This window comes from Pelodiscus sinensis, chromosome 14, assembly GCF_049634645.1.
Source record: "Pelodiscus sinensis isolate JC-2024 chromosome 14, ASM4963464v1, whole genome shotgun sequence".
NCBI lineage: Eukaryota > Metazoa > Chordata > Testudines > Trionychidae > Pelodiscus > Pelodiscus sinensis.
In genome coordinates, this window is record NC_134724.1 from 41,060,377 (window position 1) to 41,076,239 (window position 15,863).

The 15,863-nt window shown below is 44.1% G+C and overlaps 1 protein-coding gene across 9 annotated transcripts in view; it reads right to left on the reverse strand.

Moving 5' to 3' along the window:
* Positions 1 to 15,863, reverse strand: part of TLN2 (talin 2) — a 368,094-nt gene that overhangs the window by 90,558 nt on the left and 261,673 nt on the right. For all 9 annotated transcript variants that reach the window (XM_075897670.1, XM_006127334.4, XM_006127338.3 and 6 more), the window contains 4 exons: positions 15,311 to 15,430; positions 12,514 to 12,711; positions 9,739 to 9,878; positions 4,855 to 4,948 (listed from right to left, as the gene is read on the reverse strand). In XM_075897670.1, coding sequence (XP_075753785.1) covers positions 4,855 to 4,948; positions 9,739 to 9,878; positions 12,514 to 12,711; positions 15,311 to 15,430 — 552 coding nt within the window. The remainder of the gene's footprint in view (positions 1 to 4,854; positions 4,949 to 9,738; positions 9,879 to 12,513; positions 12,712 to 15,310; positions 15,431 to 15,863) is intronic.

Below are 15,863 nucleotides of genomic sequence, written 5' to 3' on the forward strand. Positions count from 1 at the left end.
TAGGGAGGTTCAACCTGTACTTCATATATTACAAAAGACAAATCCATGTATCTGGATAAAAAATTTCTCACAACTCAACAAATGAGTCTCCTCTTTTGCTGGAATTGTTTTCTTTTTTAAGAACGTGTAGCCCTGTGGCCACTCAAGCTCATCTCATCTGAGAAAGTGGGTTTTGCCCACAAGGCTGTCAGGTGCCACAGGAATACTTGTTTTTAAAGTTAGAGACTGACATGGCTACCCCTCTGTGTTTTTTAAAGATGATTTTCATGTTTAACGTTTAAAATAGAAGTTGAATTACTGCCTGATGAGCTACTCTTAGGCTACGTCTACATTGGCATGATCTTGCGCAAATACTCTTTAACGAAAGAGTTAAGCTTTTGCTTACAGGTTAATTGACTATACTATTACATCCCTACTCCAGGGGATTCCCTGGCTGGTCCAATGGATACTGCGAAGGGTAAAAAGCTTCTGGGACTCATGCACGTGGCGTGCACACATCTCGATGGAATGGACATATGCAAGCACTCAAAGAAGAACTGAAAGATTTTCAGCATGATTTTTTTCAGCAAAGAAAATCTGGAAAAGAATTGAAATGTGAGATCTTTATCAGAGATGAACTCTAAAGCAATATTTTGAAGCTGAGTCATGTCTTGAAACAACCTTTAAGTTATGGTCAAGATAATTTCCTTTAAGTACTTTGTTGCCAATATCTTACTCTATAAAAAAGGCAATGTTAACAGGAAAGCTCTTCTGCCAGCAGTTCAGCTGTTGCTTCCTGTCCCTCTCTTTCTCTTTTCCCTACAGTACTTTAGTACTCGGCTCCAGCCCTACAGAGCAATTTATTGAGTAACAGATCATGTTCTCTCCACAGTTGCTCTACTCCAGAGCCAGGGGCTGTAAGACTCCCTGTACAGATAACAGGAAGGAGAGAAACCCCCAGCCCACAAAACAACCAAAAACCAACCAAACACAAAAACCCACCCCAACGATTGACAATTGAAATGCAACTGCTATTGCTAAAACCCCTCTCATCTGTTCCTTGCGCTGAAGCGCTGGGAGTGATTTGCCACATCCAGCTGCCTCAGGAGAGTTAAACAAGGTCCCCCCTCTCCTAGGAAAGCAGAAAATGTGTGCGTCTTCACTGTACCGGTCCACAGGCAGGCCCCAGGGTATGTGGACACTGTACTTAAGTCACCAATGAAACACACGAGTAGTACAAAAGCTGTATTTCCCAGGTATTTTAGGAAGCCCAGAGGAGGCTAGAAGGAGAAATTGGTGTATGAGGTGGGGAAAAAGGCAGGTGATGAGGAAAGACCGTTATAACTTAATAACGAAAGCGAAATGGGTAACATGTACCGATGCTGACTTCCCCCAAAGTTGATGGGCACTCCTACAAGTTTTTTTTATAGGTTTACACAGGTCTGGCTTCAGACCCAGCTACTGCCTCAGTTTCCCCTCCTACCCAAGATAATCTGACTTTACACTCCAGGGGCTTTCCTGCTAATTCTCTCCTTTTCAAGAGTCTGCTTTATTAACAAAGTTCAAAACACCACAAAATCTTCCCCACAGCTTTCCTCAGACCAAAGTCATTTCAATTGGCAATTGGCTTCAGCGCTCACATAGCTTTTCCTCTAGGCTCTTTCCAGCCCTTTGTAAGAGCTGCCCCTTCCTCAAAGCTCTCTTGCCAGGCTCACAGCCCTTGGCAGCTCTATTAGCTGAGGATTCCCTCTCAGCAGGCTCTGTATAGGTCTCTGGAGAGTTGTCACTTTATCTTCTCAATTTGGTTCTATTTTATATGGAAGAAGCTATAAGTCAATCTCATTTCTAGTTTGATTTTTTACTAATATGATCAAATCCCACAGAAACGGATAACTAACAATAGTGGGTAGAACAACGAATAGTCTTGCAGCAGCTTGGAGATTGACAAAACATGTAGATGGTATCATGAATGGAGTTATTAAAGGTCCAGTTTCTAAATAAACAGGGGATGGGGTGCAGAAGGGGGGAAAAAAGGGGGAAGACGTAGTCAATTAGAGTGTCCATGCTGCATGAAGCTGATAGAGAAGATGCTAATTGTTTTTAAGTATCCATTGTTTGATTTTTTTATGTCATTGGGATGTGTGGAATGTAGTAGGTTGTGCCCACAAAAGCTCATGATACCACCTATATGTTTGGTTAGTCTCTAAGGTGCTTCAAGACCATCTGTTGTTGTTTTATAAGCTTTTCCAGTTACAGACTAACTAGGCTACCCCTTTGAAGTAATGGGTAGGGACCTGGATAGCAAGCTTGCAAGCTACCATCCAAAGAACTGCTAATATTTGCTATGTGTGTGCTGGGTCCCTGATCTGAGTTTGCCAGTCACATCAACCTGGGTGGTAGGAGCTCAGAGACTCATTTGTTCACTCAGTGCTTAATCCCTTTCTGCACTACTATCATTTGAAACTACTCAAAACAGGGGTTGCACTTATGGACCCTATGCCTGTTAGGCCACTCTACTGAGAGAGGGAGTTCCAGGGGCTTCCGAGGGCCTGTTGCTGCCCTCACGGGTAGGGGGGCAAAATGTCCCTTTACATGGACCTAACTCCCTTGGTACCCTGTAGTCAGAGGTCATCAACTCATATAGATGTCTGCCTAGTTTTATAACAAGCTACATAAAAGCACCAGTCAAGTCAGTACACATTACAATTTCACATCCAATGATATGTTTATACTGATTTATATACTGTACACGGAAATTGATTTTATTGTATATGGTAAAAATGAGAACGTCAGCCAGAGTATGCTGGGACACTTTAATATTTTTATGTCAAAGTTTATACATTATTTAAGTGAGGTGAAACATGGGGCTACCCAAGACAGACTCTTGAAAGGGGCAGAGCAGTTCCCTGGTTGAGGACTCTCAAACCCCTAGTGTAGACCAAGCCTAAGTAACCTCACACCAGGTTAGCTTAGCTTAACATACTTTTGCCTAGCGTTCTGGAGCAGGTGCTGATTCATTTGATATTCACACAGGCAACTGGCCTTTCAACAAGAACCAACTAGCTTCCCCATTACAGTCAATTTACAGAGCTAGGATGGCACAACACTCATGTAGCAGAACACAAGAGATGATGCGTCTTTCAACACTTCATGTTCCAGTGTTTAGCTAGACAGAGATAAAGAAAACACGAGAAATCGGAATTCTAGATGAATATGGAAATCATGGAATAATTTTAGACCAAGTTTTCCTAGAAAGATGAGACTTTCAAATCCTCTGGTTTAACGATGCATGGATTTCCAATTACACAGAGCCATAGTAGAAAAATATCATAGCTACCTTCAGTGCACATTCAGTCATCTTGGTTCTGTGAAAGATTTCTTAATGTAAACTAAGGATGTTAGATATTGTGTAATTGAATAGTCATGTAACCACATTAAATCTTAGTGGTTACACGACTATTCGAGAGTCCCCAGGGGCAAGGCCAGCAGCCAATGTGCTCCCAACCCCACTTCCGGGGAGTCCCGTCACCCCGCACTGCTGCGCCTCTATCAAAGGCACCAGTGCATGGTGGCAGGCAGGATCCTGTCTACCAGGAGGAACCAGTTTAAAAACCAGCTCCCCACGCAGACTGGCTACCTGCCGCTCCGCACTGCTGCCTCTGATAGAGAGGCAGCAGAGTAGGGTGGCAGCAGTCCCTGTTTGTGGGGGATTTGAGCTCGACAGATAGAGGCAGCAGCGTGGGAAGCGGGGGGAAGTGGCACCATGGAGCTGGTGCTGGGGGAACTGGCTTTTAAACCAGCTCCTACCAGCACCAGCTCCTACCTGTCCCCCCCTTGTTGTCTCTGTAGGAGGCAGCAAGGATGGTGGGCAGGCGGGTTTGTGGAGCCAGCACGCACGGGGAGTCTACTTGAAAGCCAGCTTCCTATGCGCATTGGCTCCAGCCTGTCCCCCTCACATTCTATGCTGCTGCCTCTCTATCAGAAGCAGCAGCACGGGAGTGTAAGGGGGGAGGTGGATCCAGTGCTCGTGGGGAGCCTGCTTAAAGCCTGCTTCTCATGGGCACCCGCTCCCCCCCTTGCTCCCTCCAATACAAAGGTAGCAAGGGGGAAAGGTGGATGTGTGTATTCTACAGGATTAACCAGTAAGCCCAGGCTTATCAGTTAATCGCGTAGTCAACTACACATTGACATCCTAGTGTAAACCTGCCTCTCCACATCCTCTGAATGTGACTTTTGTGAGTGCACCCTTCAAATTACTACAGTGGAGACTGGCATATTTATAGTCCCATATACAACACCTCTGTCGTGTGAGGTAAAATGTAAATTCCCATTAGCCAATTCAGCAGAAGTTGCACTAAGTTTGTCTCCACTAGAAAGCTCTTTACGTATTTCATACACAACTACAGGTTGAACCTCTCTAGTCCGGCACTCTCTGGTCCAGCAATATCTGTAGTCCAGCATGATTTTAGCTAGCTGGACGTCCACTTATCACAGGTGTGGTCAAGTTTCTCTCAGTTCCATAAAGTTTGTTTAAAGCCACCAGTCCTGGTTCTCAGTGTTCTGTGCTGTTATTTATCTCAAATTTACCCCTACATCTCTTCTAAGAGGCCAGGAAGCAGTGGAAGTGTCGGTACTGCTGACACACAATATTGACCTCCTGTGGTCCAGCAAATTCTCTGGGTCAGCACTGGTCTGGTCCTGAGGGTGCTGGACTAGAGAGGTTCCACCTGTACAGGAAAACAAATTCTGCCACAGATATTAAGTGGTGAGACAATGACACAGCAGCTACTCAGACAGGGTAAAAATCCCATAAAGCCTGACCATCATCTTTGCCACAGGAAGGTTCACCCCTGGCAACTCCAAGCTTGAGAATACCTCCAATTCTCGGAGAGCATTGTCACATTCCTTTTGCCCAGGCGCCTGTTGGGTGCACAGAGTGATGAGCTGATTAATACTCTCCGTCACAGCTCTGAGGAGGGGGGAAAAAAAAAGAGACAATGTTGAAAACTGACCAACATCCCTTATTCCTGATTTTTATTTATCGCTACACTATGAAAAGCAGTTTCAAGCCCGGGAACAGAAAACTGTTTATCCAGTAGCCAGTATATCTGTCTTCTACTATTCGATGGTACCCCACCAGCATGGATCCATCACAATGTGCACACTACTGTACCTATCCTTGGAAACTCTAGAGGAAAACTAGCATAGAAAGTCTAAAGAATGGATTTGTGAATAGAAGAGAGCGAGAAATGTTAGTACGATTGTACGCTGAGGAATGGTATGTTTTAGAGTTACCCTGAGTATGACAGTCACGTGTAATTTGCATTTTTCCAGTTTTGTTTTGTCCTGTGTTAGTGGCTCATTTATAGAAACTAGCAAAGGTTTGATCAGCCCTTTTAGATTTCACAACATACTCCACATCATTCAGAGGAACAGTTTGGATTGTACAGTAGCTATACACAAAGATTTCCGTAATATTGGTGATTCTTAACACTGTGAAAAAAAAAAAACCAGTGGCTTCCATTTGATGATCTGCCACAACACAAGTGACATGTGCCTACAATTTTTTCTTTAATGAGGATTTCTTAAATTCAGTGCTCAGAGAATGGGTAGCAGTAACTCAGTTTAATCCTGTGGAATACAACGTCATAGTGGGACAAGAAGAACATCTTAGCTCTGAGCTAAAATGGTACAAGAGCCTGGAAACGGCAACAATTGCTTACCTGGATAATGACAGGAAAATGGAGGGTTACACACCTGGCCCAGTAGCTAAGGTTGTCCCTGTGGGTGCTCCATGTTAGGTGTGTCAGCACCTTCTGTTTATAGTCAGAGATTTGTAGCAATGGTACCCTACATGGCGGCACATGGTGGTACCCACCTCACACCAGCACGAATGGTTAAGTGCCACATACCATCAACTAGCCCTTTGTTCCTTCTCTACCCTGGATAGCCATATATTGATCCAAGGCAGAAGAGTGGAGGAAAGGTTGTGGAACACTCAGAGACAGCCATCTTGAAGAACCTGTTACTGCACCAGGTGAGTAGTCTCCTCCTCCTCTTCTCTGAGAAATGCCCCTACTCTTCAATGACTAGGGAGCAGTATCTTGTTGTGGCAGGTGGGGCTTCATGAACTGTTTTTGGGCCACAGATAATACGGACCGTTCAAACTACGCGTCTGTTGAGGAGTGTTGTTCATTGGTAAATATGTGAATTGAGGTCTAGGTAGCTTGCTCTGCAAATGCCTGTAATGGGAACACTGTTAAGCAAGGTCCATGACGTGAAAATGGCTCTGTCTGAGTGCATGCCAACTGCGTGGAGAGCTGGAACATTGTTCAGTTTGTAGCAAATTTGGATAAACTGTGAAATCCACACAGTGAGTTTGGATATTGCTTCTCCTTTGGATTGTTCAGCGGTAGATAGGAAGAGGTGTAATACGTCTTTGTTGTGGGTTGCCTGGGAGCGTGCGTAGCACCATGTTGAAGTCCTACATACTCATGGGTTATTTTACTGGTGGAAAGGTGTTATTTAGTCCTTTCTAGAAACCGTGAGTAGCTGGGTGTGTGAAAGTAGTGTATCAGTCACTCTGTCATGCCATGTGGGACAGCTGCTAGAAACACCTTGATGGAGCTGTTAGCAAGTCCTTATTGTTCAAGATGTAGTCCAGCACTCTGGACAGAAAAGCAGAAGGAGGTGACAGGCACTGGGTTATACACCAATTGTGGAAGTGATTCCATTTGTGGTCATATATTTTGTGCGTACTGGCTTTCCGGCTATTGATAAATATTTGTTTGACCTCCTTGGAGCAATGTAGCTCAAGTCCTGCTAACCCTGAAGAGCCAAGTTTTTGGCTGGAGGACTGTGATGCATGGAGGAAGGAGCCTTCCTGTATCCTGGGTGAGGAAGTGAGGAATTTGTGGTAGAAGTACCAAGTGCTAATTGAGTTAGATAAGGAAACCATCATACAGATTGGGTGGCTGTATCCGTGGAGTAGAGAGATGCTAGTATCACTGCTTTTGTGATATTTGCCCTGTATTGTCTGCATGAGTCCTCTGGTAATCTATTACGTATTTTAGAGAATTGTCTGTCTGTATGGCCATCTGTCTGTGAGTCTGTTTGTTCAAAAAACTCCTCCTAAATGGTAAGAGCTAGGACCACCAAATTTGGTAGGAAGCTTCCTCATATCATAACTTAAAGCAGGGTCAGGGGTTGGTTGTGCCAGGGCAATGGGGTCGTCACATTATTGGATTTTAAGGGGAGCACCCAGATCACTGCCACGCCTACAGAGGCTGTTTTCCCCAAAGTCTGCTCAAAGGGAACTGTGTGAGGTGTCAAATGAAAGCTTATGTTCTACCGATTCTATATACGCTACTCATGTACTTGTATGATATCTATATGTGGAGTTTATGAACATGGGCTGTGTGCTGGTACTGTGAATGTTTTCTGCCGGAGACAGAGGAATGGGTCTGGGCTGCGTACTGTAAGGAAGGAATGTCCAATGAATGTCTATGCTAATTAGCATGGCCCCAAGGACAATGGCTCTCAAGGAGGCCAATTCACACCTGAGGAATGCAACTGGAAACCTGCAACCAATCAGGGCATAATAGCTGCAATCATGTGAAACACAGACAGGTCACTTGACAGTGTGACCCACTCTGGCTAGGGGGATGCCAGGAATGGATTTAAAAATGCCACGAGGTGGACTCCATCTTGTCTTCAATCCTGCTACTGATCCCAGATGCAGCCTTGCGAGGAACAGAAAGCCGGGAAGGATTGTTGACCCATCCTGACATAGGATGTACACCAGAGACTTTTAAGATAGCAGTTTGTAACATCTCTGCTGAGAGCCTGCATCAAGAACCTGGTGATTGATGCATGTAATGTGTGCTCCTTAACAACCTGACTCTCAACCTTTTCTTTCTTTTATTAATAAACCTTTAGATTTTAGATTCTAAAGGCTTGGCCCAGCATGATCTTGTGGGTAAGATCTAATGTGTAAATTGACCCGGAATTTGTGGCTGGTTCTTTGGGATCGGGAGAACTTGTTCGGGGTAGATGAGATTGGGTTCTATAACCACTCACCTGTGTGTAAGGCCTGGGGCTCATTGTGGCACAGGGAGAGCTGGAGTATCAGAGGGGTTTTGTTCGTGAGGCTTCCTGCTGGCCATATTGGCAGCTGGAGCCTTCAGTGTGACTGGTTTGTGGCCTATTTGGGAAAGGTCTCCAGTCTGGGGCTATAAGCAGCTGTGGTTTTGAGCAATTAGCCTTGAGCGGATGCCCTCAGCGGTGCCCAGACCCAGCCCAGTCTCTCACAGGGGTGTTTGTGGAATGTGATTATTTTGCATGAAATGGAAAGGGAAGGGTGTGAAAGCAGGGATGGTTATAATCATGAATGTCCACAAGAGAGCAGCAAGCACCCCAGCCCAAAGAGCAGCCACTGGCTGGCAGCACAGCCGCTGCCCTGAGGAGCAGGGCTGCCCCCAAGCCACCATGGCACCCACCTCCCTTGCCCCAGTTCCAGGGAGAAGCTGTTAGGTAGGCAACATGACCCCTGTCTCGGGCTGCCCCAGCGAGAAGCCGGCAGGTGGAATATGTGGCCCCCGCTGTCCCCAGGCCCAGGCAACACTGGAGAAGTCTTCTAGTTGTAAAATAAAGGACTTCATTTTATGGAACAGGACATAGGTATATTTTGCCAAGAGCGTGGGGTAATTGGCAAAGCAAAATTGAAATGAGGCTGATGAGTAAGATTTTCACTTTGAACAGGCAATGCAGAGTCTACTACATTTTGGCTTCTGTAATGGATTATGCAGAGTTCCCGTACAACTTAAATGTGGGGAACCAAACTTCTATATAATGTCATAAAGATAAATGCAGAGATACCCGTGGCAGTGAAAGGGATTTACATTCCACATAGGGCTTTACAGAGTTCTTCTCCTTATGCTGTGAGTTGCAACAAAGTCACCAACTTCTGCTGGATAGAATTAGTGCCAGGTGTTTCCTTGCAGGCAAAGGTTCTATAGCAGCGCTCTCCTACTGAACATGTAGGGAGATCCAGGGGAAGTTAAGTGAGCTAACTGCACTGCGTGTATTTCGTTTCAGAAAAGTGACTTGGGAAAAGAAGGGAACGTGGTGAGAGCACCCAGCAGTGGCACTGCAGCAGACTGTTCGCCAGATTTTTAGGCAGTGCTGGTAGCAAACTTGCAAAAGGCTGACACATTCCATCTCCCTGGCTGGAGTGGGCATTTAAGAGGTGGGATCAGCAGCAGCTCCCAGAATAAAAACCTGGTGCCTAGCCCAAAAAAGCAAAAAGAAATCTCACCCCCCACCTCCTCTACCCACTGAGCTGTTTATAGCCACCACATATGCATTAATATTGCTTAATAAGAGTTGTCTTGAAAAACCTTGCTGGCAGCAGGCATATGCAATACCCTCAGCGTCTGCATCTGTGAGGGCTAGGAAGGAGGTAGACAGGATGGACAAAGAACAAACATGAGAAATAGTCTTCTTAAAAAAAACAGACCAGATCTCCATCTGCTGCAAATCAGCATGGCTCTGACTTCAACAGAGCTGCACTGAAATACCCCACGCCAGTGAAAGCCAGCTTCCGCTGATTTCAGTTTCACTTAATAAGCTGCAGTATGCAACATCCAATAGGATTAACCAATAGTAGCAAGAGAATAAGCTAACAAGTCATACATCCTGCAAAGGAAAAGTTAAGAAACACCGGCTTAGGAAAAACTAAAGCAGATGACATGGCTGTACCTTGCAGCTGCAGCTAGGAGGTTCTTGGCATTAGGAGCTCCAGGATCAACTGAAAGAGACTTGGCGGCCAACAGCAGCTTGCTGGAGGCCATAGAGATGTTCTTGAGGTTCCCTATTACTTGAATCTGGTCCTCTTTAGTCTGGAAAATGACAGCAGCATAACATTACATACACCGATTGCCTCAGCTAGAGACACAGCTAAAACTTCAAGCACTGTAATTTGGCATTCAACTGAATTATCTATCTAAACCCAATGACACGCATGGGGTAACATTCCAGACAGGGCCACTGAGCATCACCTCTGCTTGCCCAGATAGGTGCCTCTAGTGCCTTTCACGCAGCAGAAAAAGAAACCCATATACAAGGAGCTTGATTTCTAACAGTAAGATCATTCACAGAGACACGGAGGGGAATTTAACTACTTGCTGAACAATGCTTTTGTTGTCAAGTGTCTTGTATGTCTCTGCCTGGCACAACTGACCCCCACTGTTCTTGCAAAGGGTACTGACTATATTTCTGCATCTCCCAAGTCATTTGCTTTACTTACACCTTTACTGGGTTAATAGCTTAAGCAAAAAGAAAGTCTGCAAAAGACCATCACAAACATTTAACTGTAGTGGTACGCGATATGAAGCAGTAATATTTCTGAAAAAAAATCTACTATGTAGCTTTATTTGATCATTTGAATTTGACACCACATGACTTTACTTTCAAGGAGTGACTAAGAAATATCTCTATCTCTCTTTTAGAGAGTCTGTGCATCTGTCTGTCAGCGAGTCCATCTATCTGCTTGTGAGTCTGTTTGTTCACAGGGAAGAGCTAGGGCCACCACATTTAGTATGCAGCTTCCTCTAATCCTCACGTAAAGCAAGGTCAAGGTTTGATTGTGCCAGGAAAATGGGAAGTGCCTGGAATGGGATTGTTTTCCATAACACACAAATGGAGGGAACTAAGCAAGGACAGTTAATGCTCCTCAATGACCACCAGAGGCAATGAGAGCAGGTGATCTCAGGGGTGTAGCTGCACGCAGAAGACAGTAGCCAGCTAGGGCCAGAGCTTTCCATATTGCTGGCCACCAATCATGGGTAAGTGGCCCCTCTGCCCCCCCCCCCGGAGCACAGTCCCCCCACCTCCCTGAAGGAGACATGGGATGATGGAGCACAGGACATCACAGCTTGGTTCTCCTCCCCCGCCTCGGAAGAGACCAGAGGCTGAGTAGCAGAGCCCCTCCCCACCAGGAAGAGCCACTGGCTGGAGCGAGGTAGTGAAGTCCCAGCCCCCCAAGAGGTGCTGCTAACTGGGCAGAATGCCCCCAGTGATGGAGTAGCACTGCCCTCACTGTTGCGAGTGGCCCCAGTGAGCTCCCAGCCCTAAGTTCTACACCTCTGCCATGAGCCCCCACAAGGATCCGAGCAATGCTGGGTAAATCCACTAGTAATTTTATATAAGTGAAGTTAGAAAATAGTATTGCATGATTATAGTATGTGACAAACAGCGGTGCTTAGATTTTGTGTCAACAATTTATGCAATAAAATTAGCATTTTTGTTGTAGAAAGATCTGCAAACAGGTCATATTTTACCTATTTTATGTGAACAGGGCTTGAACTGCTTTCTGTATTAACTATATTTGCCCCACATGACAGGTCCCCCAAGTCATATGATACTGAGTGTATGACTATTTACAGAAAGCATCCCTTTTTGTTCATACATTATCCATGAATAACTGAGTGTTTTAATCTACTGTGTGATTGAGACAAACCTTTCAAAAGGGCCACCGAGATCATTGCTAGTAGAAAATCTCTTGCAAACAGGCATTTCCACTAAAATTTACACTTTTAACTTCAGTGAACAGCCTTCTGATGCAAGGCCACCCACGCTTCTGTTTGCAAGTGATTAGGAGCTGACTAGCACCCATATCAGCACAGCACAAATGGATGGATTTTGTTTGCAAGACTATTCAGGGTTGCTTTTTGCTACATTAGCTCAGCTCTAGCCACACAGCATGAGGTTTAAAGGACATTAGGTCATGGTACAAGACAACCCAAAATGTTACTTTAATAAATGTAGTGAGGTTGAAGTTTTCTAATTTGTAGTACTGGAGCCTGCAATTCAACCAGTTAGCTGCAGAAAAGGGGTGAAAGAATTCCTTTGTTTCCACGTCCATTCAGTCCCCGGGGTTCCAGTTTGCAAAATTACACAATGCTGCCATACACTTTACCAACTTTCTCTACAGGCTGGCTCCAGTCTTCAGCTGACTCATGCATGTGATGTGAAGTGTATGCGCTGGTGTCGTACTGAATGGGAGATGCCAAGTTAAAATGACAGGGGTTTTACTATATGCTCAGTCCCCTTCTTACTCTGATTCACTGGGGTACTGGGCACTCAAGGGCGCGGCTTAATTTTAAGTAACTTTGAACTCCAATAACACGCCTGGGTAACTGCACCAAGACAGAAGGTGTCATTTACAAAGCTTCTGACTTTAGGAAAAGGCAATGGACTATGCTACCTTCAACTGTACAGTTTACAAATCAGCTAACACCAGGCTCACACTACATCAAATGAGCATCAAATCATAGCTTCAACAAGCACCCAGGATCAGATACGCCCATATATCTTGCACCACACACAACCCCCAACATGCTCTCGTCGCTTCTGAACGGTTGGTCTGACTCTTCCATAATAGCCCCCGACTCCCTGTAGGTTTAGATTAGCCCAGTTTAACACTCCTACACACCCAATGTAATACATCCACTCATTACAGTCACCAAAACTCACTTGTGCTTGACCAGCCATTTCAATACCAGCATCAAGGAACTCATCGAAGTCATCACTGAATTTTCCAGAGGCTGCTGCCAACTCTCCGCTTTGGCCCCGGGTAGCATGAACCACTTCTCCTGCTGATTGGTTTAGGTCAGCTGCAGCCTGGTTCAGTTCACTTTGGGCTTCTTGGAAAGATTTAGAACTTGGAGGCAGCTTCAAGAGAAGAAGAGTTGTGTCTTAGTGACCAGCCATTAACACTAGCCCTTCATTGCACAGTTCAGCACAATTCAAAACATTAAGGTAATGACGGTGTGATCTTTGAGCCTGACAATAATCTGCACAGATTCCCTGGCCAAAAGGGACTGTTGTGATCATCTGAATTGCCATCCAATACCTGATCGTTAGGATTTCATTCATGAATGAAAACGACTTTTAGTTCAGGGATTGACCTGACCCACAATCCCATGTAATAATCACCCTGGCTAGGCTGATTGCAGGTACTAAACTCTAAGCTTCTTGTTCCGAAGTTCAGGACTCTACCTGTTGAGATCAAAGTGGGCAGTCCATCAGCCAGGTGGAATAGCAGCTATCTTCAGGTTCAGTCGCAGAAGAGAACAGACCCTTGGTCAGTGTTACGCTCAGATCTCAGCAGCCCCTGAAACTCTGTGATTGTTCAATATATAAAACCAGTTCTGAATTTTGGGGATCAAATCCATTTCTCAAAGGCCACCTAGAAATACTCTGATTTGTTTGAGGTGACAAATCTGAGGAACTGTCACTAGGAAAGGTTTTAGAATGAACTAAACTGAATAATCTAAACTTAATAAACTAAACAATAATAAGTCACCAGTACTAGATGACATTCATCCAAGCGTTTGGAAGGAACTTAGATGTGAAACTGCAGCACTGCTAACTACAACAAAAGTTTCAGGTGGTCATCTGAAGAAGTGGACTTTGCCCACGAAGCTCATGGTACCATTTACATGTGTTGCTAGTCTTTTAAGTACTACTAGACTATTTGCTGTTTTTTAAAGTTTACAATAAATCAGCATCTGTGCCAATTTTTAAAAAGAACAGAGGTGATCTCAGCAATTACAGACTGGTAATCCTGACAGGTTCTGGGCAAACCAATTGAAACTATTAAAGAACAAAATTGTCAGACACATAAATGAGCATAATTTGTAAGGGAAGAGTCACAGTTTTTATAAAGTGAAAGCACGCCTCTTAAATTTACTAGATATCTTTGAGGGGGTCAACAAGCATGTGGACAAGAGGGAGCCAGTGGATACAGTGTACTTCAATTTTCAGAAAGACTTTGACACAGTCCCTCACCAAAGGCTCTTAAGCAAAGAAAGCTCCCATGGATTGGTAACTGGTTAAAAGACAAGAAACAATGAGAAGAAACAAAGGGTCAGTTTTCAGAATGGAGAGAGGCATGGTGTCGCTTAGGAGTCTGTCCTGGGAACAGTCCTATTCAACATATTTATAAATAGTCTGGAAAAAGCAGTAAACGGAAGGTGACAAAATTTGCAGATAATACAAAACTCATCAAGATAATTAGTCCCAAGCAGCTGCAAAGACCTACAAAAGGATCTCATAAAACTGGGTGACTGGTCTACAAACTGGCAGATGAAATTGTGTTGGTAAATGCAACGTAATGCCCACTGTAAAACATGATCCCAAATATATGGATCAAATGATGGGGACCAAATTATCTGCTACCACTCAAGAGAGAGATCATTGTGGATAGTTCTCTGAAAACATCCATTCAATGCAGTCAAAAAAGCAAAGAGAGTGTTGGGAATCATTAAGAAAGGGATAGAAAATAAGAAAGAGAATATCTTATTGACTCTCGCCTAATCTTAAAAGAGAGATCTTGGCATTTGAAAAAGTTCAGAAAATGGAATAAAAAATAATTAGGGGGATGGAATGGCTGCCATATGAGGAGAGATTAATAAGACTGGGACTTTTCAGCTTGGAAAATAAATGACTAAGGAGAACATGATAGAGGTCTATAAAATCATGACTGATATGGAAAAAGTGAATAAAGCTATTTATTCCTTCTCATGACACAAGATCTAGGGTGTCACCAAATGAAATTAATAAGTACCAAGTTTAAAACAAACAAAAGGAAGTACTCCTTCACACAACACACAGCCAACTTGTGGAACTCCTTGCATGAAGTTGTGAAGGCCAAGACTACAACAGGGGTCAAAAAAGAACTAGATAAATTCATGGAGGATGGGTCCCCACCAATGACTATTAGCTGGGATGGTGTCCCTAGCCTCTGTTTGCCAAAAGATACTACCTCTCTCACACTCTCTCTCTAATACCCTGGGACCAACATGGCTACATCACTGTACATTATAGTAATTATGTGAGTGTGAAATGGCTAGCAATTGTGTTTGAGACCAGAACTGACTAGTGCATTCATGGAAGTATTGAAAGTGCAATCCTCCATTCATCTGTAGAACTAGTGGTGGAAGAGAAAACTTCATCAAATTACACAACATTCATATGCCTCGTGCAAGTTACAACTTTTGCCAGACGTTAGTGACATTGGTCCCTGTGCTGAGACTCCTAACAAGGGAGCAAATAGTGAGCTAGGCAGAGTTAACAATCTTTACAAGTCACAAACTTGTAGATTTCCCCAAAATGAACAGAAAAGCAGTTGAGGATAAAAATGGCTACAAACAGGATGGACTTGTCCTAGAGTATATTGGTTATTCAAGAATTAAAAGAATTTAAAATGTGAGAAATCCAGGACAGATTTTTACTTCTAAAACACAATTTAACAACAAAGATTTCTCACCGAATCAATAAGAAGTTTCTTGCTGGATTCTCCAATGCTCTTCAAGGCCACATCAACATCTTTTTGCCCAGGCAGACAATTAACGCAGTTATTTAATGAGTGAGAGACTGCTTTGGCCACCTGGAAATATACATATCGGCACAGGAAAAACAAACAAACAAAACCAACAAGAAATCCCAATGAAGAACAACATCCAGTTAAAGGGCTGTGTGGTTTGGAACTTCCAAATCCTCTTTGTGGTATAACAATGACTTCTCTTCTGAGGCCAGTCACTTAACCTCTCTTTCTCAGTTTCCCACTAACCCGATTTTAGCTACAGAAAAGCTTAAGGAATCATTCTTCACACAAGCCTCAAACAGGGCTGCCTGTGAAAGGAGGGACGCATTTGCCCTTGGCCTCCCATTTGAGAGTGCCCCAAACCAAGTGCTGCTGTGACCTGGTATGTGGGGTTGCAGCACTACTCAGTTTTGGGCTGGGAGGCACTGAGACTCCATGTGCTGAATTTCAACATCAGTCACTGAAATTTGGCCAAGCTGCCTACCACTATCACAAT